Genomic DNA, 22,678 nt, shown 5'->3' with positions numbered 1-22,678 from the left:
AGTGAATAAACGCATTATAATTAAACCCTGTTTACGCAACAACGATTTCAAGTGAAAATGCAAAAATGTTCGTTGTGTTTTGAGGGTATGTTCACATGGAAATAGTGCTGAGAGCCACTGAAGACACAATTTCTAAAAAAAATCGTTTTCACCTTGGACAGTGCAACGTATAGAAAACGCTCCCTGCTCTTTGCACATGTGTGATTTCATCTCAAAAACAACCAACAGCACCCACTAGTGGTCATACATGATAACTACGTTGTTTTCAGCGTAAACGCAAAAAATTATGCAGTTTCACTTCAAACGTTGCGCCTTAAGGACGAGACAATTCCGTATTTCTGACTGTGATGTATTTTTTTGTTGTATTTGATTTTCTCTTTTTGAAGGGTTAGGGCAAAGTTAAAGTGCCTTTCAACAGTTATTCGATTTACTGAGTACAGGAATGATTCCGAGGACAGTTCACCCTTTCTGTTGCATTTCCACTGAACCAAACCAAATTAAAACATTGGACCGTTTCTTTATGAAAACTAGACTAAAGTTATGTCCCAAGTGACATGAGCTTAAATTAAATAACGACGTCAACAAGCGCACAAAAAAGGAAATACATTAATGTCGCAGAGGCAGAAAAGATTAACGTCATAGCCTTATCCGGCATTCATGTGATGCATAACACCCCCCCGATATTTGTGTTTAGGCCCCGTATCGATCAGAGGAGCATGGAAGATATATCAGGTGTTAAATAATATTTTACAAATGTATGATAGCGACCCCGTGCTCGACCTCAAAGTTAAATCAAAGTGACAGTGGAACATGGTACCTATAAGCACACATCCCGCCACCTATAAACTAAATAGGCAGGTATTGATCCGCAGCATCTCCCTTCAGTGGAGGTCCCAGAGGTTGAGAGAGCAGTATTAATGGATGAGGGAGGGGGCTGTTGTCTGCCTGTGTGTTTGTGTGTGTGTGAGAGCATGCGTCCAGGCTCATAGCTCATGCAGGGCGACTCCATTAAGCATCGCGGCCGTAGCGGTCAGCAGTTTATGGCGACCAGGCTCACAGGTCAAGGGGGGAGCGAAGAGGTCAAAGATTGCCGTCCCCAAAAGGGCTCCAATCAGCCGGCGGGATTGATTGCTTACACATCAGAAAGGCCACTGTCCTGTTTTCATGTCCAATATAGACCTGGATTCCTGCGGCCTCTTGACCTCTGTGAGCCCAACTTTACTCAGCCTCTGTGCACTTTGACTAGAAAGCGCATGAGAAAGAAGTGACCGATCTCTCACTTAAGGTTAAAAGTTTTGGTGTAGAAATTTGCCAATGTACATAAAAAAAAAAAAAAAAAAGTTTTGTATATTGTGTTCAAGCCCCTTGGTGTGTTTAACGCTGTATTCCAGAAGAATCCGTCCAAAATGATGCAGGACACATTAGAACAACAAGAAAAGTCCTGCTGATCTTCAGATGCCGGCAGGTGGGATTTCTGGGTTCCCCATTGAAACACTACACTTGGTTTTCGGTCCTTTTTTTTCTTCTTTTCAGAGCAAATCAAAGTTAGCCACAACTGTTGATGAAAATGTCCGAGTGCGGTCCAATGTGAAATGCTGCCCACATCTGTCGCTACAGTGATGGTTATATGTTCTGCATGCTGCTCCATTAGTGCGTTTAAACTCTGTGTCACAACACTGAAGTCAAAGAATAACACAAAACAAGCCGAGGCGGCAAACTAGCAACCCCGGATTTCTACTTTTACAACAAGAGGTCCAGAGGCTTTACAGAGCAAAATAAAGAGTTTCCCTCAAATGTTTCAGTCTGATCAGAGGAAAAACACCTCTATAACTAGAGCTACACTCGGTAGAGCGCAGATTTGTTTGCGGAACCGAGTTAGCATCACTAGCATGTTAGCCGTTAGCTCATATCAATGCTAAATAGGTAGGTCAGGTAGCTACGTCTCTGTGTGAAACACTGAACAGGGAGCGTCTCCATGGCAACAGACGCTGATCTCCTTTGATCTCCATGAGGTGCCTCGCTCAACCACTTTGCACGAGAAAATATTTTTGCAGTTTTATGTGATTTATGCAGAAATGGTTAGTCGCTAACGTCCCAAAATCTAATCAATTGGTCCTTGGATGATGACAAATCATGCAATTCGGGCAAGTAGTTTTTGCAAAAAGTTGGTAATATAAACGGCCCAACTTTTGTTGGTGAAGGAAATAAATAACTAAATCAATGAATAAATAAATAAATAATAATAATAAATTCCACTGGGTGTTTGTGCAGGTCGGCAGGACACAGGTTCAATCTGTCAGATTATGCACGTTCATCTGCTTTTAGCTCATCGACACACTGACAGTGAGTTTTCACGCTTATATTTTGAGTTTGCTGAAGGGATAGGAACTTTCCCTGATCGTTACCCAACTTAAAATAGTCCAAACTATTCTAAGAGAGGCTGTTTACAGGTTTGAAAATGTCACAGAAGCAGAGTAAAACAGGTTCGTCCAGCTGTGATGAGAGAAATTTGGGTGTTTATGTGATAAATTATCACATACGGTTGACTTTCAAGGCTACACCATCAACACTAAGATTATAGAAACAACTAAACAGAGCATGGCCTGATAGAAACATGTCAAACATACATTCTTTATAATTTCCATGAACTATAAATCAATGTCAGGTTTTCCACTAAGGCTGCATTTACGTTTTCAAGTGAAAACACAAAACTTTGGTTTGGTTTTTTGGTGCTCGGAGTCGCTGAATGCTACTTTTTTTTTTAAAAACGGCACCCAAGTTGGAACTTTTTGAAAATGCTCCTTCAAACGCTGATGCTGCACATGAGCACCACAGCTGTAATAACTAGTTCTTCTGGTTGTGTAACTGTTACTTGCTGGGAGGTTTTTGGCTCTGTGTGGTAACTGTGACTGTGATATATCAGCAAAAAGGTTATTATCTGTTGTCTTTTATGATCCTACACCATGTCTAGTTGGTCCCTTTCAGGAAAAACAAACAAACAATCAACAAAAATCAGGTCATCTGTCGAACATGTGCATGTTGTATCCCTGGCAGCGGGGATGTGGTTTTGTTTGGAAAAAGAAAACAGAGATAAACTGAATGCAGCACAAACAGAGAAGATCCCAAAACAAAGTTTTCGAATAAAAGATTTAGTCAGAATTCCCAGCAGAATTTCAAATACAAAAAGTTTCGGAAAAAACATCTCAACACCAGCTTGTCATCTTATAAATTAGACTTTCAGAACTATACAGTTGTATGTGAGTGGCGTTTTGAAGACTGGCTGTCAATTGGCTGACGTTAAACAATCACAGGGTGACAGAAGCATCGTCCCTTTAAGACCCGTAAATATGGAGGCATTGCAATAAAAACACATAAATAACAGCAAATTTACAGCTTGTACTTGACTGTGTTTTGCAGTTCTGAACCTGTTGTTTGCATCGGTGTCGGGAATCCCATCTTTGCTGTACCTTTAACTGTCAGAAAAATAAATGAGAAGTAAAACTCCTGCAGCATAAACATCTCATCTCATTTACCCACAGCTTATTTGTCATTTGGTTTTATTGTAGCTGTGTCTGCATGTCAAGGCTTGTTTCCCCCTTTTCTTTTGGACGTAGCTCTGGGTGACACCGCCGCGCAGCACTGCCTTGTTTCTGGTGCTTTTCTCAATGTAAAAGTTGTTGCTATTAAGCGTCTCAGACGGCAAAGAGGTCCTAACTCACTTCTGTCACTTGGCAGTCCGAGTTCCGGCTTTAAGCAAATAAGCAGCTCTCCTCGGTTTGGCTTGTGCTTTTGTTTAGTTTTTCTTGCAAAAGTGGCTCAAAATTTAAAGCTTGCGGTCGCTGCTAACCCTGGGGAAGGTGGGTGTATGTGTTGGCTTCCATTATGACAGCTTAAGAAATCAAAGAAAGGCTTTTTCTTTTTTTTTTTGCACTCGAGAAGCTTTGGTGACACAATAAAAGACACAATATCCCTGTTTTGGTTTTGGTTCTTGGTAAAAACAAATGAGTCTTACTGACAGTTTTTCAGAGCTTTGGTGAGCCGTGATTCAGTCCCATCCAAAGTTGTGGCCAGTCATTTGGTAGAACTTGAGATTGAAGGGTCTGTAGAAGTCCCTGAGCCTGAGCAGCACCTCGCTGGGGATGCGTGGGTGGGGCCGGCCCTTCGACTTCCCCAGGCAGCGCGGCCTGCTGCTCCCCTCGGGCTTCTTCAGGCAGGGGAACCCTTTGGTCTGGTTGAAGTAGAAGTGCTTGTCGGTGACCACGCGCTTGATCCCGAGGAAGTCCTGGACCCGGCCCATCTCCCCCGCCGGGTCCGACACCAGGCGCTCGCCGCTGACGAACAGGAAGCGCGAGGCGGGGAAGTAGCGCAGCCAGTTCTCCAGGTGCTTGGCGTAGATGCCGATGCGGACGGCGCTCCAGGACGTGTCGATGAGGCCCGTGGTGGTGTTGCGGAAGGCCAGGTTCTGGAAGGACGGCAGCCCTGGCGATTTGGACAGGGTCTGAGTGTAGTCGGAAACGGCCCGCGTCACGGGGTCCCGGACCACCACGATGAGCTTGACGTGGCGGCTCATGGAGAAGACGCGGCGAGGGGCTTCTTTAGTGATGAAGTAGCTCGGCGTCTTCTCCATGGTGATCTGACCCTCCAGAGTCCGAGGCATCAGGTTCCTTAATGACGTGAGAGAAAGAGGAAAGACTTTATAGACGATACCAAACATGTGTTCTATATTACAGACAAAAAAAAGACAAACCCTTCGTAATCCCAGGACATTCCTCCAACAATGCCTTACTTGCCTTGAAGGCTTTTTGATTTCACATCGTAATTAGAAAGCTAAATCTGTGATTAGAGGGAGATAAACATGACATTAGCCGCTGGCATTGACGGAGTGACCACGACTGGGAAAGAGTCTGCGAGTGGCTACTGTCGGAAAACCACAAGGTACAATAACCTCAGAGAAGTCATTTCCTCTCGTTCTCCTGAACGATCTCATGCCCACTGCCCCGACTGGCACTGCTATTTAAACTGGTTCTTTTCTCTATGCTGTACGAAAAAAAACAAAAAAAACCTCATTGTCATATAATGTAAATAATGTAGGATTCATTTGTCAAAACAAGGTTTACTGTTTTCACTCGTGTTTGATAGATAATGGCTCCAAACCTTCTAAAGCCTTCAGCGGTTATATGTTAAGATGCATTTCGGTCTGTGAACGTACAAGCAGCTTTAAGTGATTGAGTTCATTTATAACTCAATCTGTTGCGGTCAAAAAGAGCATTTCCAATAGCTACAAGCTTCTTAATGAACAAATGATGCCAGAGCTTGTGTCTGCAGGGTCTGACCATACATAATACCTTCTTATTTTATACTGATTTATTATTATTTATTATTATTTATTATTTTTTACTGATATGAATAATTTCACAAGATGGATTTACAGTCTACGTGTAGGCAACCATAATGCATGTAGGACCCGATGTACTGAAGGTTCCTGCCTTTAAAAACAGTAAACTTGATATCGCGCAACACAGAGAAGCTGATCTACTATCTGGGCCAATCAAGGACTTTCTTTGTCAACTGTTTGCCAAATATCCAAATAACAGTCAAAGCATGATGGACAGAACACTGGGAGTTTATGTCACTTACACATAAACACTTACTTACTACAATCTCTTTGTGACGGCTCAACTCCCACATTTTTTTCTCTTCTTTCGAAATTCAGATTTATTTATGGTAATGTTTGGATGGCATAACAGCAATATTAATTACAACTCATCCAGGAAAAACACAATCATAACTATTAGAAACTGGAACTGAATTATATATATTTGCATTACATAAACAACCAGTAATATATACTGTGCTTCTTAATCTGCCATGTGCAGATTTCTATACCAGCAACAGTAATTAAGCTTTACGTCAAGGCGCAGCATCATTGTGTTTACGGTGAGTAGGCGGTGTTAAGGCATAGTATTTAGCTTGGAGGAACCGAAGGAAAAACAAACAAAAAAAACACAAATATCATGGTAGTTAAATGCACACACTTCAGGGGAACAAACCCAGAAAGAGCCAAAGTGAAAAATACAATGAGTTTAGCCAGTTAGACCAGAAACCTCTGAGTCGATGTGGCACCACCAGAAAACCCCTTTCAAAACAAATGACGGGCAACATGGGGTTGCAGTACTTCTACTGCATCCACCTCCAGCAGCAGTGTTTACAAGTAATGTGCTTTCAGCAGTGGAAAAGAACCGCAGGAACTCGTAACACAAAGACTCAAACACGCACAAACACACACAAGCTAATATATATATGTCTATATTGATGTTTGTTTTGCTGTTTTTCATTGGGATTTAAATGTAATCAGATATGACGTTTGGAAGGTTTTTGATTTACTTCACCCTAAAAACTGAAGCTGCTGAAACATAATTTGTCTGTCATGACTTTTTATGATACACATGTGCCTTTTTTTACTATGACAAAACTAAAGTAAGGTTAAGAATTGAAATAAAAGCTTCACTGCAAACATCTAGAGTTGGCGAAAAAAGAAAACGTCACACAGGAAAGAAAAACAAATTCAGATATTTGTGAAACTTTTGGCTTCGTCCCCAGGTCCAAAAAGAAAAATCAGTTTAATGACAAATTAGATCCTGGTGATTTTTTAACTAAAATTGGCCTTTAATTTAATGACTAGTCTAATTAGTGATGCCTTCCTGAGGTCGAGGATCCAGAGACACACCATATGTTTTGGCTCAGTCTTGGTTGTTGCCATTGGCTCCCCGTTTGTTATTATCATCAGTGTTTGAGGTTTTTCTGAGCTGCACTCTTCCTCTTGATCTTCAGCCCTACTTAGATGACTCAGAGGCTGAAACCACGCCGTACGGTAGGTAGGTACCTCCGAGAGTTCAGCAGCCCCGGCGCAGAAGAAGTCGGCGTTTTGACTGAGAGTCCCGACAACGTGCCAGAGCAGACTGTATATAAATTGAGGGAAATGGGAGGGAAAGGAAAACCTATTTGTCTCGTGTCGTTTGCTTCCTTCAAATGCTGCCGTAACGCTGAAATGGGATCTAATAACCTCCGCCGTGAAAAAAATAATTCCGCCAATTTTCCTCTCCTGTAAAAACAACAGAGAAACGGAGATCCAAAATCACAGGCTCAGTTTGTTCTGTAGACATCTGAAGCAGTGAATAATGCCAGTGTGAAGGATCCCTCAGCTAATTTCCATGCTTCCCTTCCCTTCCCTCCTCGGCAGGCATGTGGTGGCGGTTCGGGTCGAAGACTTCGTGGTTGGTCTGTAAGTGAAGGGCTTACGGGGCTTCTGCTGTGCGGCGGATGGAGCTGACTCCATTTTTCTCTCTCTCTCGTCCAACAAACACACGGCTCCTCGTCCGGCACGTCTCCCGGCGTCGGGTTACGACGGGGCAACACCAAATACACAACTTCACAGCGTTCATGAGAAATCTCTGGGCTGGATCGCAGGGCTGAGGCACAACGAAAATACTGCAAATACCAGAGGGAGAAACGCTAAGGAAAACAATTGTTTCTGTGGCTTCTGACTTACTAAGTAAAACTCTTAAACTATCTTACAAGGTTCTGACGATGTGAGAGGGAATATAGCTTTTTTTTATGGCTCGAGCTCGAGTGTTTCCTCTTTGATCCTTGGAAAGTTTGACAGTTGGAGAGGAAATCTGTCCCATAGATAACTAAATATGTCATCGATCTGAGAGCATTCTGTACTAAAAGTTGTTTTGGTGGATCTACGTCTGGGGAGCGTTTCCCACACGGACTCTCGAAGCCCACCAGAGAACATGCGTGAGCAATTAAAGAGTTCTTCCAAAGGGAAAAAGGGAGAGTTGCATCCTTTAATTAGCATACCTTTGACTGCGATGTGCCACAGACCCTTAATATATCACTATCACAGGCTTCTTTCACCAGCAGTTTTTCCCTGCTTTAATCTAACAGACGGGAGTCTGGAAAAATCTGGCAGCAAATTTGAGGGAAATGTAAAAAAAAAAAACAAAAAAAAAAACACACAAACAACAATGAGCACATTGCTGAAGGAGGACATGCCCGGCCTGCTGTGGTGTTTTCCTGTGGCTGCTTGACGTTTAGGTTGAAATAGATGTTTAATGAAGTTGGGGTTTAATGGAAATTATTCATGAAATGTGCAATATCACATACTCGTGTTTTCATGTGAGGGTTTTGCGTGGATTTCTTTATGAGCTTGTTGGTGGAGGAAGTTATCAAACGAATGGGATTGTGACAGCGGATGAATCTGAATCTTAGAACTGTGGGCACGAGTTTACTGTGTGCAGATTAAACGCAGCCTACGATGTACGCGAGTCGGCGTAAAAAGAAACCAGCGGAACATGAACGGAGCCTCATCGATGTGCCGTTTATGTGTTTGGAGAGAAATCAAAATGGATTTATTCACATCCGCAAAGCATCTATTTGGGTTTAGTACTGATCGGTACGTCCCTTCATACTGTGTTTCTATTGGTTAGTTAGTTGACGCAGCAGCCATCACTACAAATTCGGGACGCTGTCAAAATTTTATCGCAGGTTGTCTTTGGTTTCCATGACAACGACCGTAAATGGCACATTGTGGGACTGTGAGAAGAAACCAGGTAAAGCACAAGGAGAAGAAGCAAACTCCTCAGAGAGAGAGAACCCGTGGAGGTTAACGCAGCGACAAGAAGATCTGGTAGTTGGGGAAGTTCAGGAGACGAGGTACGAGCAGACGGGAGGCAAACAGCAGCTTCGCCGTCCTTGATGAACGTGAGTCACTGTTCAGGAGCGTCTAATCTCTGGTCGACTCTGGCGCTGTGACAAACCATCAGAGAAAATCTCTCAGAGGGAGAAACCTTCCAGCCTGCTGTTTGTTTTCCTCACACCTTCGCTGTCAGCATCTGGAGCAGGACTGCGGTTCGGTTCAGGAGAACACAGATTTATCTGCATGCGAATGTGTCCAGGCGCCGTGTCGAGCGTGGGTGGGCCGAGGTTTATTAGAGCCCGTTTAAAGGACTGCAGGCTTCTGTTTATCGCTTGAATGTATGAGGGCGGCGGGCGCTGACCTCCAAAGCGGGAGGAAAGCGAGGGTTTTTCGTGTGCAGGAAGCACACACAGACTACCTAAACTGTTCTTTCCATCCCGCCTCCACCAGTCACGTTGAGCTGATGACATGTTTGGTCAAAACTGAGTTAATACCAGAACCTGGATCTGATATTTTTACAGCATAAAAGGTAATTATTCCTCAAAAAAAAAATATTTTCCATGAGACGAGGGTACAGAATTTGTGGAATGGAGTTTAAAATGAAGCCAAGCCACCCGCTCTACACTCTGGCTTGGTAAAACCTGGGTTTGCCGAACCACTCACTTCCTTTTTTTTTTTTTTTTTGACTCATTGACAATGGCATCAAGTTAATGTTTGCATCCAATGGTGAGAAAGCTTAATATTTTCATTGTTCTCATGTGAAAAAAATGTATCTGAAAATAAAAAAAAACATTTAAAGAAAAATTTTTATAAAATATTTTTGGGGACAAAAATAAAAAAATATATATAGGAAGGGAGAACACAGAAGAACCAAGGAGAAGGAGATAAAACAGGAGCTGCTCGGACACGCGGGATGCCAGCCGCTCCTCTGCACTCTGTGGGCTTGACGGGGAGCCAGTAAGGCCCGTCACCGTCGGGTTCCCCCACAGAGGCGCGGAGTCAGGAGTTTCCAAAACCATTACTTTATTAAAGTAAATTAAAACACCAGACACTGCTGCCTCTCTCAGGCTCGTTTGCATGTCTTGTCTGTTCACTCCAGCCTGTCCGGGCGGCTCCTCCTTTATGTGCAGAGAGGTGAGGCAGCGCACCTGATTCCCATCAGGGCTTCATCGCCTCTCTGCCACACATATGTTCTCCTGAAGACAAATCTTTTTAATGCACATTTTGTCAGTTTCACACATAAAACAATGGATTTATCTGCCAATAGAACACAGGCTGGACTAACCCTTTGTTGCAATCTGACCGGTATTTATTTCAAAATAAAATAAAAAAACAACTAAAAAAGCCTAAACTTTTTTGTTGTGCAGCCAAATGAATGAAGTAGTTTAGTTTTTAAAATATAAAAAGTGGCACCTGCATGTACTGTAAACAGATGGGACATCTACCCGTCATTTCTATTTGTGTTTGTGCACAAGGCCTGTTGCTGCCTTTGCCATTTGAAACACACACACACACACACACACACACACACACACACACACACACACACACACACACACACACACACACGCACACGCACACACACACACGCAGTAACCATCTGAACATGCCCTCCACAGGACGGATCCACATCTGGGAGCAATGAAGCTTTAGTCTCTGCGTGCTTGCGTGTGTGTGTGTGTGTGTGTGTGTGTGTGTGTGTGTGTGTGTGTGTGTGTGTGTGGGCTTGAAGCCCCCCTCCTAACCCTCCTAATCCGCAGCAGCCTTGGAAACGGAGGCTTCTACCCTGAACCTTTGGGCCAAGCGGTCGTGATTCAACGAGCGAGATCACAGAGATCATGTGATACGACATGTCATCACCAGCAGATTTCTCTCTTCTGCACGTTTGGTTTCCTCCCTGCAGCGCCTCCAATCCTCCTCACCTCACCTCTCTTAGTCTAAAACTCACGAGCATCCTCGGACACATACTGTGTGTGTGTGTGTGTGTGTGTGTGTGTGTGTGTGTGTGTGTCTGTGTGTGTGTGTGTGTGTGTGTGTGTGTGTGTGTGTGTGTGTGTGTGTGTGTGTGTGTGCGTGTGTTCAGAGATCTGTAAAAGCTGCTGCGTGGAGGCAGAGGTTTGTCATTACCGTCTGCAAACACAGGGCTGAGGAGGTTCTGTGGGCTGATTAGAAGTCAGCAGAGACGCTGAGCGACTCGATAAAAGGGGAAATGAAGCAGTGCTCGTCTTTGATTCTGTTGGAGTCCGACCGTTACATCACTTCTATCCTCTTTCTTGCCAGTTATGCAGAAAATTCAACATTTTTGGGAGTGAGAAATGTATGTTTCTGGTTGGCAGGTGCAACTCAAAAAACCATTATGGCAATAATGTGGAATTTATGTATTTTAGTTACATGTAAAGGTTCAATTTAATTCCACCACATAGGTTAATCATGTTAAATACAAGGGTTTCATCATGTACAGTTAATATAATAATTTATTTTTTTATTAAATTAGTTTAAGTAAATTACCTTCATGTGTTCAATTCATTAATACACATAAAGTTAATGTGAACTTTTACATAAATGTCATGTGGTTTATTCAATAATAAAATATAAAGTTAAAACAAAATTCTACATATACCTCATGTGTTTATTTAAGCACCCCACACACAAAAGTCATGAAAAAGTTTCAACTTTAACATAAATCCAACTGTACTTGAGCATAAAATCCAATGTCTTCACGCCAAAACCAGTAAAACTAATTATCTCAGTGCGCTATTTTAACACATTTAAACTCAGAGATAAAACTCAGGAGATTTCAAGAAATGATTTCAGAGTATCTGGTTTCCACTGAGGGTCTCTTCCAGCCTTTCCTTGTTTCTTCAGATCTAAACATTTTTCATTTAGTAACAATCCCTGGACTTTTCGCTGAAAACACAGCGTTTTTGCAGGACATTAATTCCATGAGTAGATCAGGATGAAACGACCGGGCTGAAGAAGCTTTTTAAAGAAAATGTTTTCACAGTTAGAGACTATTTTCTTGTGTTTGACTTTAAAAGGTTTTCATGAACAGCTTAGAAGCTCTTTTTATACCACAGAGTACAATTTAATACATGTTTTACTGTTAAACAAGATGCAATAGTAGAACCCACTTACGATGTTTACACATTGATGATGTTCAAACTGGTATTAGGTTCTTGTTGTGAGCAGCGCAGCTGGATTCAACCACAACATAGTGAAATATTTTCACTTGAAACTAAAAGCAGTAAAACACTAATGGGTAGATTGAATTACTATTAACAAATTACTTCCATGTTAGCTTTGAACTCTGAGACGTAAAAAAAAAAAAGCTAGTAGTAACTGTAGTGACATTTACAATTAAACTATTTTATATATATCTTAGCTCTCGGCTTACGTATTATTATCTCATGTCTTTTCCTCAAACCTGAATTTAGCATTTTCATTACTTTTCAAGTCTGCAAATCGCAGTGTCTTTCTTCACTGTGTGTGTGTGTGTGTGTGTGTGTGTGTGTGTGTGTGTGTGTGTGTGTGTGTGTGTGTGTGTGTGTGTGTGTGTGTGTGTGTGTGTGTGTGTGTGTGTGTGTGTGTGTGTGTGCGTGTGTGTGTGGTAGACTGTTACACTCTCCGAAGGTTACCGTCTGTCTGACACGCCAGGGCGGCCATGAGTATTTTTACCGAGGAGGTTTGCATCACTGGGGTAGGTCGGTAGGAAAGAGCAGAAGAATGCGTCTCGCTGAGGGGAAAAAAAAAATAAAAAAGACTTGGAGGCGTAATAGTTAATAGACACATCTCGAGGCCTGAGAGCAGTAAGTGAGTGAAAAGTGGTCAGAGTTTCCTCTGAGACGCTGCCCGGCTGACGGAGGAGGAGGAGGAGGAGAAGGAGGAGGAGGAGGCGGCGGCTCGCTGCGCTCCGCCGTGTCGACATATGTGTGAATTTAAAAGCTGCATGGAGCGAAGCTGCAAAGTGGCTCGATGCATGTGTTTCACATTACATCTCTGACTTATGCAATGCCCAAAAGTTCTTTTTTAGAGAAAGTATAACGACTGAGACACGGCTATAGGTTTGGCAGGGGGTTTTACCAAGGCCTTTCTATAATAAAACAATATGTAGTTAAAATATCAAAGGCAAACAAGTTGATGTTGTTTTTAAGACGTAATTGCATTACTCTTTGAGTGTTTTTTAATATGTTTCATGTTTTTTTTTTCAATTATTTAATTCTAACAGCAAACAACACAACAACCAAGCTCACTGCATATCTCAACAGTGACACCTGTGGCCTGGAGGGGAATTGCAATAACCGTTCATTGCATTGTCGCACTCTGTAACACGATTTTCTCACGGAGATAAAAATCCTACAGATTTTCCTTCGTCTTGCTTGCTCAGAAGTTTGTTAATATTCCCGGATAGGAAATGAGCAAGTGTAACTTTAGAGTTTATTTTATGACGTGAAAATGTTATGATCACAATTGGCTTTGGATCTAATGTGCATTTTCAAAATTTACCTTCGGCTAAGCCAGAGGTCAGTTGTAGGGGGCGACCACAGTGTTGTAAGGGTTAACACTATTCTGACAGTCTCTTAAATTGATAGGACGTGACCTTAATGTCACTTTGAAAAAACGGAAAATAACACAAACCCTTCTGTCTTTTGCACGATGACCGAACGTCAACGGACAAATACAAACAATCTCACAAACCTCGTGGGTGTGATGACCCCTTGTAGCAAAGTACAGCCTCTTGTGTGAGTCTAAAGTCGCTAAGAGAGTGTGTGTGTGTGTGTGTGTGTGTGTGTGTGTGTGTGTGTGTGTGTGTGTGTGTGTGTGTGTGTGTGTGTGTGTGTTACTGCCACTGGTTACCCCCCCTTCAGACTTATCAAATGGGAAAATCTGCAGCGCTGTTCCTGCCGGGGCCCACAGTGGCCTACTTGTGTGGCTTTATCTCCCAGCAGTCCGGAGCCTCCGGGGGTCCCGCCCTGCTTCACCCCTTCCCTCCGACAGGATGGAGGGAAGAGGCAGGGAGGGACGGATGGATCTGCGTGGTGAAGACGAGGGACGCTTCCTGTCTCATGCGTCCTAACCTCAGTGATGTCATCATGCGCCGACCGCCGCTACATAATGAGGCGGGAAGTGAGACGATCGTGTTGGGAAAGTGTGTGGAAAGAGATTTTATTTTAAATGCAGTCAATTAATTTATGCGTCTTATTGTTGGCCAGCATGTTTGTTATCTGACTGTAATAAAACGTCTTTAATGTCTTCAGAACAAATAATGTATCTGACTTGAAAAACAAATGATTTCACTCTAGTACGTATATTTTCAACACATCAACGATTTGCAATTATTTGTGAAACTCTTCTTCTGTGTGTTCGTGTGGATTTTACTCTGTGGCCTCTCAGGGCCGTCGCTTCTGTTAAATATTAAACATGTGACAACATGTCCATGTTGAAATGTTTACCCTCCCCGCTGACTGAGCACACAACCCTGCTTCCACTAATTAAACAGCTCCTTCATATGAGTACGTGCACATGTGCCACACACACACACACACACACACACACACACGCACACACACACACACACACACACACACACACACACACACACACGCCTCAGCAACGCTGTAATCGACTCAATATGGACCTTTGCTCGTCTGGCAGCTCCCCAAATCGTGGCCAATAGCAGCGTTCGATAGCGTCTGATCCTGAGAACCCGTTTCCCAGCAGTTTCAGCCTCCGTCCTCGTGGTTTCTCAGCTCATTGTTCCCAGTGTCCTAAGCTGAAAAGCCGAAAAGCGGAAATCAGCGGCTGGCCGAGGCCCAGCTCCTTCGACTGGAAGCCGTCCACGCAGCCGTCTGCTATTAGTGCCATCCATCAGATCCCCTACAAGACCTTGACTTCATCCACAATCACTTCAAACATCCAAGAGGAGTTTGGATGGACACGATGTGAGAGCCGCCGCCGCCGCCGCCGCTGCTTTCCAGGTTTCCTCCCATTGCCGAGTCTCGTCTGATGTTCCACTGTTGGGCTCCGCGCCAGAGTTTCAGGCTTAATTCACCTAATTTCCTCTCATAACCAGCGCAGACGTCACCGACTACCCGAAAAATACAGTTTAAAGCCGAATGACAAGCAAACTACCTTTCTCCTGGTGATGCACTCCCGATGATACTGAGGAGTTAAAATATCAAAGAAATGACATATGATTTAAAAACTTGTCTTCCCTCAGGCTGTCCGCCTGCTGAACCTACAAAAATACACATCATACAATATACAAAAATACAAATTGTATCGACGTTGTATTTGCACGATTAAACACTTCTCCACCCGTATTTATCTATTTATCTTCTATATTTCGTGTGCCTCCATTTTCTTTTTCATTATTATTAATGTCATATAGTGTGCCATTTTCATTATTGTTGTGTTCTACAGTTGTATTTTCATTCTTCCGTCCCAAAAGTTGTTTCAGTGGGGAATTTATACATAAAACATTTCACTGCACATTATACTGTGTATGATTGTTGTGTGTGACGAATAAAGGGCTTGACTTGAAATTATTTGGGATATTTAACTAGTTTGATACGTTACAGGACCTTAAAATTCAGAGAAACAACTTTATGTTGTTAAGAACAAACTCTTTGACAAACTGCGAAAACATCAAAGTTTTTATGGTTTGAGCTTTGCTGCTGGTTTTGTCTCGGTGCTCTGGGTTTCGAAGCACAGTTTCTAAATATGCATCGGAGACCAATCGCTGCTGAACGTTATGTGAACATGAGTGAACTGATGTCCTGAACCCACATTTAGAGATTCACCATCAGTTAACACATAAACTATGAGATAAAGTCTAAATAAAAGTCAAGCCAGTTGAGAAAAGGCCCGTCGAGCTTTGTAAATTAATCTATCAGAACAAACTGATCCCAGTATTTCTCACAATTTACAAATATTCACGAGAAGGTTGCAAAGCGCTCTTGTTTTGAAGGAGTGTAACGATGGTAAATCCACCACCTGCCAGACTCTGATGACTCTCACCATGAATCAATTATCGCGTCGTTATCGTTGTTTCTCCTGCTCCTCTTTCATTTCCCCCCTTTCACAAGAAAACCACACAACAGAGCTCCTTCCCGTCCTTTCTTTCCTTTCTTCCCCTCCATCTTCCCTCGTTTCCCAGATAATTAATGACGCAGTGCAGAGGAAGAACAAAGCCAGAGGTTGGGCGGAAATAAAAGGAAATGATGTGGAGAAGAGAAGGTGGATGACGGAGGATTATTATGCTGTCATCCATTACACATGGCAGCTCGTCCGTCATCCCGATCTTAGATCTCTCGCTGCCTCGCCGTCTGATCTGTCGGTTCTAACCAGGATATTTCAGTGTTTTGGTGGCGGCGGCGGCGGCGGAGGGGAGAGCCTCAGCAGCTTCTGCTGAGAGTTCCACCGTCCGAGCGTCTCGATCCTAAACCCAGAAGTTAAAACTTTCTCCTTCGATCACTGTGACTGAAATGCGATGAGCTTCATCCCCTCATTGTTCGCCTCTCATCAGTCATCCTGCTTCTATTACTTCTGGCGGGACGGTCCACGGGGAGGGGAAGGGTCCGGCAGCGGCGGCCCGTCAAAAAACTGATGACCGAGTTGCTTCTTTTTTTCAATAAAAATCCATATCTATTGATCAAGTCTTGTTTGATTACTCCTTTATGATTTTTTTTTTTCCACTGCCTGATTTACATGTTGCATTAATTCTGACAGGAATCCCTTTGCAGGCAGAAAGTGATTGTATGTGAATCAGTTTGTGAAGGTAAACAGTTTTTCTACTTTCTTTTTATCGATACGTTTTCTTCTCCCCGCCGAAAACAAGCTTTGTGCAACATGCAGGAACGCGAGCCCAGAGGGAGTCTGTCCCCCAGCGATCGGCAGGCGAATCTAACAGGAAATAAAACCTGGGCCTTCCTGTCTCGGTTTGGACGTCCAGCTCTGAGGAGACGTGATGAGAAAGAGGCTCTGAAGGGAGAACAGGTCCAGTGAATTTACATGGCACCGTGTGAGTGAACCTGAACGGCGGAGTAACAGCTCCTTGTCAACAAGATGGAATATTCACAAGTTAATTCATTTCTGCTGCAACAGCGTGATAAAGCCAGAGGGGGGTGGGGGTGGTGGTGGGGGGGGGGGATCAATAGAAGAGGACCCAGTTTTAGCCGATCGATATGGGAAATGACATTTATATCTTGCGAGATATTTATAGTGTGTATAGGTGGAGGGACTTCAGGTGGATCTGAAGCTGTGCGACTGAAACTCGGCTCACACACACACACACACACACACACACACACACACACACACACACACACACACACACACACACACACACACACACACACACACACACACACACACACACACACACACACACACTCTCTCCCGAACACCAAGGCTGTCTGAACCCTCATTCTCCACCACAAAACCACACCATCGTTTCCAGGACGTGGCAGAGCCAAGGTTTTTCCACATATAAGCATTTTTTTCTCAAACAATTTGCCAAATGCTTCCTTTAAGGATGTCCATGTGTTTTACTTGGTTACCAGCTGAAGACAGAGGACCCCCCCCCCCCCCCCCCCCCCCCCCCCCAACACACACTTTGATATGAAGAGCTCTGTCAGAAAAATAAATGTTTAAGTGATACTTTCCAGGCCAGTTACTTTCACATGATTTAGTTTGGCTCCACGTTCTACGGCTCCGTTTCAAACTGATATATGTGAATCACTGGGAGCTCACCGTGTAATTACACTAAATGAATAATATCTTATGGAGGGGTAGATTATATTTAAAAAGACAAGACAAGAGACGAGGGAAAGGGCATGATTATCTATTTGTGTAGAGAGCGGCTATGAGGGACGATAATGTGAATCAATACTTGTAAATAAATATGGATGAAATGTTCTGAATTATAGAGGGAAAAAAGAAAGTGATTGAAATAAACAACCGATCTAAACACTATTTTATAATACATCAGTTTACAAGTACTGCATTCATTTGTCTGCTAAACGAGTATGATATTACTGTTAACTACTATTAGTTAAATTAAATAAAAACAAGTGGCTGTTTTAGCTTTTTTCACGCTGAGCATTTAGTCGTACACGTTTAATACATTACTAATGAAATCAGCTCATAATTGAATTCAAGCTACTTGTTTTGATTTCTCACTTTGCGGTTTAAAACAAATCCTTCGTTTTTTATATTGTGCAAAAAAAATTAAAGCTGTTTAAGCTCTTTCTCTATTCAAGTATTTGTTTTTCTAATCGACTTACTTGGATTTTGGACTGAGATAATATCTATTAGCCATTTTAAGCACCACTGAATGCTCAAATCCACGAGGGAACAATGTCTTTAAAATGAAATCATCATTCATGTTTGGCCCAGGAACTGACTCTTGGTGCCGGTAACTGTACAAGCAGGTATACAAGCACCTCCGACTGGAAATTATTGCTTTGAGCTTTTATTTGTCTCTTATGAAATGTAAACGAAGCATAAGTCTGGTTGCTGGTCCATCAGCCAGAGGACAGAAGTGCCCTTGGGCACAATAAGCTTCCCTCATGCTGCTGCAGTGGAGGTGGAGGTGCAGACGATGAGATGAGGGGGTGTGTGGATGCTGGGCGGGGGCGTTGACTAATGCTTCATAAAGTCTTGTTTAACAGCAGCCGGGGGCCTAATATGTCTCCGGCACTCTGAACGTCCCTGAGCTGTCCGTGTTAATGCCTGACTTGTCATTACGCCGGTTCAATTCTCACAGTGTTGACAAGAGCTGTCGGCGGATTAGTACCCAGCAAAAACACACGGTTCATTGTACCTTCAAAAGACAACAAAAAAAGGGGGGGAGGGGTGTTTTACGTCATGTCTGTGTTTAAAGAGTACAAGGTAAGGTCAGTTTCCTGTCAACACGGAGCACTAAAAGGAACTTGGGAAGGTCAAACGATCTTATACCTTCACAGCTAACCACGATTCTAATAAATTGTACAATCAGAATCGACGTCATTACACAAGAATAACACAAAAACATAAACATGAACGGAGCCTCGTCGAAATCCACAAAAAGGAGAAGAAGGAGAATCTAGACGTGGAGGCTCGGAGAGAGAGAGAGAGGACAACTTGAGATGTTAATTTAGCAAAGGAAGTTTTAAGTACTTTTCACATCTACTAGATTTTACGCTTTTCATTTTCGAAGAAAACACACGATGTGTAAATGAAATAAACTAAATGAACGTGACGACTGTCGGGATGTTTTAAGATGAACAGTGACTTATGAGAAAGACTTAATGCGACATACAAAAAAAGACTTGAATAAAATAAAATAAAATAAAATAAAATAAAATAAAATAAAATAAAATAAAATAAAATAAATAGAGCATGAGACTCTTAATCTCAAGGTAGAGGGTTCATATCCCACGCCGGGCGCCACCTTTCCGTGGGCTCACCACCTGCAGGAAGGTTCTTAATGGGTGCAATGTGATCTGGGTGACGGTGCTCAGACTGACACCCCCGCCACCCGGGGAAACGGATAAGGGGGAGAAAATGGATGGATGGAAAATGAAATGAAATGAAATGAAATAAAATAAAATAAAATAAAAACTTAATGCAACGTATTAAAAGTCTCACTTTATCGTTTAGATGGACAATCAAAGTGGATCAAAATTGACTTTATATGGATTTGGACGTAGTTTAGATAGTTGCTGCAGGTCGCAGCAGCCGTTACGATCACCCTACATTTCTGACACTGTCAGAACTTTATCGCAGGTTGTCTTTGGTCGACGTAGGATCACCGATTCAGAGCCAAGCCCAAAGATATCGGCACCTCGATTGTTACCTCTCATCTAGGAAGGCCGAAACACCGCAATGTGTTGCGGCCTTTAGGGCTTCTCCTGTCCCGGGTTGGGAACTGCTCACAGCAGCTTACAAGCTTAAGCTTTTCTTTCCCAAAAAAAGGTGAAATATGTTGTTGTTATGAGCTGTGACTTGACATTTCTTGATCATGTATTACTGTCAACTTAAAATCTAACAGAATGATCACTGAGAGGATATCTAATCTTAGTCAGATAAGAACAAATCGATCTTTGAGTTAAAACGATATATTATTAGCATATGGTCTCATTCCAGTTCTCCAGTTTATCACCTTTATCAACAATTTAGCACTTCTGATTGATAAAAAGACTGTAAAGATGTGCATTAGAAATAAAGGAAACACGCTCCTCTGAGCGAGAGCTGGCTCTAGGATCAGTAATTATTCACTCAGTTTGAAACTTTCAAACTTTCATCTGACCAAGTAACTTCATTTTACCTGAGATTTGTGTTTGGTGCAACAGCTATTTGTAAAGCAGCCTGTGTGCAGGCGGCGAACCCCCAGCTTTCTGCACTTCCTGAAGGCTGTGCAGGTAATAAGAAAGTAAACCAACACGTGCACACAGGCTTAGATCTCTGGTGTCACTTAGCGCTCCTCCACCTGAGCCTTGCACTGAACTGATCATTACCCGGCCGTATTGATCTCCCCCCTACATCTTTTTCTCTCTCCCTACATTTTTTTTCCGCCACACCTCCATGATCGCCTCTATTTTCTCCACATCTCTTCATCAAACTGTCATTTTCCCTGCAGATCCTCATTCTTCCCCTATAAGAGCCTCCCGGCCCCTCCCTCACCCTCTCTACTGTCAGCAGCAGCCATGAGGAGGTTTCATCTGCTAAAAAAATGCTTCCACAACTTGCATTCAATTCAAAAATGGATCAGTAATTGTCTATTTCATTGACTTTAAAAAAAGGGAATATGTTATTTGTAAGGATATAAAGGATTATCTAAGCCTGGGCCACCTGACCATGAAGGCACAATCAGGCCTCTGTGATCCAAACAACCCTCCTCCATCCTCCCTGAGTGATCAGGAGAGAGGGAAGCTCTCAGGGGAGCCACACCAACACTCGGGAAGCAGCACGTCAGCTCAATAAACAGCAATTTATTGGCAGGGGACTGAAAACGCTGGCATCCTTGGAAGCTATCAGCAGAGTCTCATTGGTGCTGAGAGATATTAATGAAGAGAGGCGAGAAATGCACCAGTACAGGAGGAGTGTGTCCGGATCCGCCTGCACAGGAGAGAGTCTGACTCTTTGGAAAATCCAGCCTGACGCTTTAAATTCAAATGTTCCCTCAACCTGGACCGGATCAAAAAAGTAAAACTGATCACATCTCAGTTTTAGAATTGATTAATATAGATGTCTGAAATCACTCAGAGGGAAGTAAAATCTGAAGCCTGCAGTCCTGCGACCACATCATCCGCCTGGAAGACAAGCTGCACTAAAACAGCCTCACTGGAGATAAAAGCCATATCTTACAAAGTTTCCATGACACAGCAAATTCATAGGCAATCTCAACTAATCCAGAGGATAATATCGATACTGCTTGACCTGTTTTTATTATTTTTTATGAGTTTAAAGCTCCTGTATGACCTTTTATGGACACACTACTGCTCAGGCTTTTAATATATTGTTATTGTAAGTAGCCACATATCATGACAATCTAAATGGCTTTAGATGACTTTTTAATTCAGTAATTATCTTTGACTAATTTGGGAAGATTAAATGGTACATTTATCTATTTTTTTATGTTTTGTGGAATTAAGTTTAAATGATAGTTAAGGAACCTCTGATCTCGTGCCGCTGTTTTCGGCTTTATTTCTTATTTCGTTTGACTCGCATCACGGCAAAGTTTGATTTGGCAAAACATTTTGTTTCGTGGATTACAGCGGTCAAATAGATAAGTACTTAATGAATAAATATATTTGAAACATATTGAAAGGTGCATTCCTACCGATACCATTCCAGTCCCTTCTCGTAGAAGCGGTCGAAGAAGTGCGGCTCTGCGCCCACAGCTCTCACGTCCGGATGGATCCGCAGGAACTCCAGCAGAGCCCGAGTGCCACCTTTCTTCACCCCGATGATGATGGCCTGGGGGAACTTTTTACTGCCAAAAGTATTGGCGATGGAAATGTTGGAAGGAGCGTCGTTGCTTGACAAGTCCGACAAATGTTGGCGCACCACCGAGACCGAGGACGCGTTAAATGCGCCGAGCGGCTCCGCGTCCTGTCCATCATTTAGGATGATCTTGCTGTGAAGATGACTTTGTTGGTCATACACGGGCCTGGGCAGGGAGTCACAGAATCCGTTGAGGCAATAAAACAGGTACGTGAAGAGGATGATCATGGTAAAGAAGACGGACAGCTTGGACTGCACCTTCAGGTGTCCAAAGTTGAACGCAACTCTCCATTTACTACATCCCATGGGTCGCAATCCTCAGGACACAACGCAGGAAACGTGCCATATCAAGTAACTTCACGCCACTGTCTGTTTTTAAAAGTTACTCGGACTGGGAGCACTTTCACGGGCAGCGCGTCGGTGCCACAACAAGTGGCGTAAAAACTGCGCGGCGCGCATCGCCGCGCTCCACATGTTTCCTCCGCTGGTGTTCTTCTTCCTCCGTGTCCTCTCGGATGCGTCAGCGCCTCATTAAATCATAAAGGAAACATTTTCTGTCCTTTAACAACCCGAGCAAAGTCCCAGCCAGTATCTGTCTGTAAATATTGAGCTCCGTGCGCTCTCCGTGCGCTCTCCTCTCCATGCGCTCTCCGTGCGTTCCCTTACCGCGACTCCCTGACCGAACCCCCCCCCCCCAAATCTGTCCGCCAAATCCACGCCCTGTTTACCAAACGCACGCCCCTTCCATCCTCAGCTCGTGCCACACTAAAAACAACAGGGGAAATCATTAGCAGCCCGATGCTTCCGCTCCAGGAGAAAAGAGGAGCCACATCATTTCAGACACTTGATGTTTGGCTACGATAAATGTCAAGAATTCCCTGGGAAGCAGGTAAAATTATCTGAGGTGGACATTAGTTTTTGATTGTTGACCAAGGATACAGTTTCCTTTCGTTTCCTTTTTTAAAAACACACTCCGTAAAATGGAAGTCC

At 43.1% G+C, this 22,678-nt stretch overlaps 1 protein-coding gene across 2 annotated transcripts; it reads right to left on the bottom strand.

The window, feature by feature from the left end:
* Positions 1 to 3,128: 3,128 nt before the first annotated feature.
* LOC308119095 (heparan sulfate glucosamine 3-O-sulfotransferase 6-like) lies at positions 3,129 to 22,379 on the bottom strand. Of its 2 annotated transcripts, none has more exons than XM_080478926.1 (2): positions 21,525 to 22,379; positions 3,129 to 4,664 (listed from the first exon to the last, which is right to left on the bottom strand). In XM_080478926.1, exons 1-2 carry the CDS (start codon positions 21,992 to 21,994, stop codon positions 4,046 to 4,048), a joined length of 1,089 nt encoding a protein of 362 aa, XP_080335052.1. In that variant the 5' UTR covers positions 21,995 to 22,379; the 3' UTR covers positions 3,129 to 4,045. The 2 variants fall into 2 exon arrangements, with proteins under 2 accessions (XP_080335052.1, XP_080335053.1); XM_080478927.1 differs by having other exon boundaries at positions 3,131 to 4,664; positions 21,531 to 22,360.
* Positions 22,380 to 22,678: the final 299 nt, after the last annotated feature.

This window comes from Lipophrys pholis (genome assembly GCF_963383615.2).
Source record: "Lipophrys pholis genome assembly, chromosome: 1".
Taxonomy (NCBI): Eukaryota; Metazoa; Chordata; class Actinopteri; order Blenniiformes; family Blenniidae; genus Lipophrys; species Lipophrys pholis.
This window is presented reverse-complemented; position numbering and strand designations above follow the sequence as displayed.